Here is a 3,624-nt window from a genome sequence, read left to right as displayed (position 1 = left end):
ATGATATTACTCCCAAGATCGCAGGAGTAGTACACACCTCCTGTGATACCGGGACTGAGAGTCAGCCCCTCTTGGCCCCCCTGGCTCTCAGGACCCCCATCGCAGGGGGGTGAGGCACCCCCCGCGATACAGGGACTCAGAGCCAGTCCCCCTTCCCGCCCTGGATTTCAGGATCCGCGGTGGACTCACAGCCTGTTTACCATATTGTGAGTAATATCATCTCCCCCTCTGGAAATTAGGAACTATTTCACTGACTGGTGTACACCCGTCCGTATTGGGAGTAATATCATCGTCTTCCTCTCTGAATATTAAGAACAGTATCACAGGGGTGTTTCTACTCCCTGCGATATTGGGTGTCATCTCCTCTCCCACGTTGCAATTAGATACAATATCAGTGGGGGCGTGTCCACCTTCTGTGATATTTATAGTAATATCATCCTCTTCCCTCCACGATCATGGAAACAATATCCCTGGGGGGTGTACACTTTCTCCGATATATGTAGTCATATCACCCCCTCCGCCTTGCAATATTATTACCGACCATCTCACACGGGGGTGTACACTTCCTGCGATATTGGAAGCAATATCAACCTGTCGGCCTCTGAATATTAGGAAGAATATCACAGGGTAGGTGTACACCTCCTGCTCTATCATGAGGAGTAATATCTATCTATTATGGGGAGTCGTATCATCCTCTCCCTTTCAGGATATTAATAACAATATCACAGGGTGGGTGAACACAGCCTGCGATGCTGGAATTCTTATCATCCTCTCCCCCTCGGGATACTAGGAACGATATCACCGAAGAGGTGTACACTCCCTGCGATATTGGCAGTAATATCACACGCTTCTTCCGTGAATATTAGGAGCAATATCACCGGGTGGCTGTACATTCATTGCTATGTGGGCAGTCATGTCATACTCTACCCGCTGGATATTAGGATCAGTGTCACAGGGTGAGTGTACACCTATGGAGATATTAAAACTAATAGCATGCTCTCCATCCCTGGATATTAGGAACAATATCACAGTAGGTGTACAACCCCTGCGGTATTAGGAGTAATAATATTATGAATTATTAAACATCACTCATGATTATCACCAGTAATATTAATAGTATAACATTATTAGTCATTAATGATTATTTTAAAGATAGGATTCTACATAATTAAAATTAATTATTACTATTAATGTCATTTTTAATATTAGTTATTAATCTTAACATTAATCATTGTTTTATTACCATCACTTATGAATGATTTAAGTAACATTAATTACTGATATCATTATTTTATTATTAATAGTGATATTGCTATTAATTATTAATGGTAATCGTTAACATTTTTAATCCGTATTAAGTTTTACTTTCTCTACTTCAATTATTAATATCAATGACTACCATTAATTGTTATTATATTTATTAATATTAATAATTAATAAAACTGTTCCCGATGTCTGTGGGGGAGAGGATATGACTCCCAATGTCGCAGAATGTGTACACCCCTCTATGATGTTACTCCTAATAGCCAGGGGGTAGAGGATGACATTATTGAAAATATCGCAGTGGGTGTACATCCCTTCGGTTATCTTGTTCCTGATATCCTGGGTAGGAGCGGATGATATGACTCCCAATATGTCAGGGGGCGGAGACCTCCCCGTGATCCTGTCCCTAACATCCAAAGTTGGAGAGGAGTATATTTCTTCCGATTTCCCCGGGGGTGCCCACCACCCCTGTGATACTGATCCTAATATCCAGGGGACGAGAGGATGATATTAGTCTGAATATTGCAGGAGGTGTACACTCCCTAGGGATATTGTTCCTAATATCCAGGGACGGAGAGGATGATGTCACTCCCAAAATAGCAGGGGGTGTACACCCCTTCTGTGACATTGTTCCTAATAGGCAGCAGCGGAGAGGAAGATATTACCCCCAATATCGCAGGGAGTGTACACCCCCTTGTGCCATTGCTCCTTCTATCGTGGGAGGGAGAGGAAGATACTAGCGGCAATGTTGCCGGGGTTGTAAACACCCACCGTGATATTGTTCCGAATATCCCGAGCGGGGAGAAAATGATGTTACTTCCAATATCACAGGGGGTGTGCATCTTCCTGTGATATTGTCTCTTCTATTCAGGGGGAGAGAATGATATTACTCCCAATATCGCAGGGGTTGTACACACCCCCCGCGATGTGGGGACTGACAGCCAGCCGCTCTGCCCCCACTGGCCCTTAGGACCCCCATCGCAGGGGTGTGCGAGGACTAAGAGCCAGCCCCTCTCCCCGCCTGGTTTTTAGGATCCGCGGTGGACTCACAGCCTGTTTACCATATTGTGAGTAATACCATCTCCCCCTCTGGAAATTAGGAACTATTTCACAGACGGGTGTACACCCGTCTGTATTGGAAGTAATATCATCCTCTTCCTCCCTGAATATTAAGAACAGTATCACAGGGGTGTTTCTACTCCCTGCGATATTGGGTGTCATCTCCTCTCCCACGTTGCAATTAGATACAATATCAGTGGGGGCGTGTCCATCTTCTGTGATATTTAAAGTAATATCATCCTCTTCCCTTCAGGATCATGGGAACAATATCCCTGGGGGGTGTACACTTTCTGCGATATATGTAGTCATATCACCCCCTCCGCCTTGAAGTAGTATTAAGGACCATCTCACACGGGGGTGTACACTTCCTGCGATATTGGGAGTAATATCAACCTCTCGGCCTCTGAATATTAGGAAGAATATCACAGGGTGGGTGTACACCTCCTGCTCTATTATGGGGAGTCATATCTATCTATTATGGGGAGTCATATCATCCTCTCCCTTTCAGGATATTAATAACAATATCACAGGGTGGGTGAACACAGCCTGCGATGCTGGAATTCCTATCATCCTCTCCCCCGGGATACTAGGAACAATATCACAGAAGTGTACACTCCCTGGGATATTGGCAGTAATATCATACGCTTCTTCCGTGAATATTAGGAGCAATATCACCGGGTGGCTGTACATTCATTGCTATGTTGGCAGTCATGTCATACTCTGCCCCCTGGAGTGTACACCTACTGTGATATTGAAACTAATATCATGCTCTCCATCCCTGGATATTAGGAACAATATCACAGGTAGGTGTACACCCCCTGCGGTATTAGGAGTAATAGTATTATGAATTATTAAACATCACTCTTATTAATAATTATCAATGGCAATATTAATTAATAATATAAGGTTATAATCATTAATGATTATTTTAAAGATAGGATTCTGCATGATTAAAATTAATTATTACTATTAATGTCATTTTTAATATTAGTTTTTAATCTTAATATTAATCATTGTTTTATTACCAACATCACTTATGATTTATTTAAGTAACATTAATTACTGATATCATTATTTTATGATTAATAGTGATATTGTTATTAATTATTAATAGTAATCATTAACATTTTTAATCCGTATTAAGTTTTAGTGTCTCTACTGTAATTATTAATATTGATGATTACTATTAATCATTATATATTTATTAATATTAATAATTAACATTACTGTTCCCGATATCCGTGGGGTAGAGGACATGACTCCCAATGTCGCAGAAAGTGTACACCCCTCTATGATGTTACT

The 3,624-nt window shown here is 41.5% G+C and overlaps 1 protein-coding gene across 1 annotated transcript; it reads right to left on the bottom strand.

The window, feature by feature from the left end:
- Positions 1-37: 37 nt before the first annotated feature.
- On the bottom strand, positions 38-2,242 carry LOC116810216 (putative uncharacterized protein FLJ45355; the record flags this gene model as incomplete). Its single annotated transcript, XM_032754317.1, is given in 4 exon segments — positions 38-79; positions 81-160; positions 879-1,006; positions 2,154-2,242. Coding segments are annotated over 4 exon segments (339 nt in total), but the record flags the coding sequence as incomplete, so codon positions are not given.
- Between the last annotated feature and the right edge of the window lie 1,382 nt (positions 2,243-3,624).

Source organism: Hylobates moloch, unplaced genomic scaffold (assembly GCF_009828535.3).
Source record: "Hylobates moloch isolate HMO894 unplaced genomic scaffold, HMol_V3 SCAFFOLD_6967, whole genome shotgun sequence".
NCBI lineage: Eukaryota > Metazoa > Chordata > Mammalia > Primates > Hylobatidae > Hylobates > Hylobates moloch.
The sequence above is the reverse complement of the archived record's forward strand: the minus strand, read 5'-3'. Positions and strand labels throughout refer to the sequence as shown.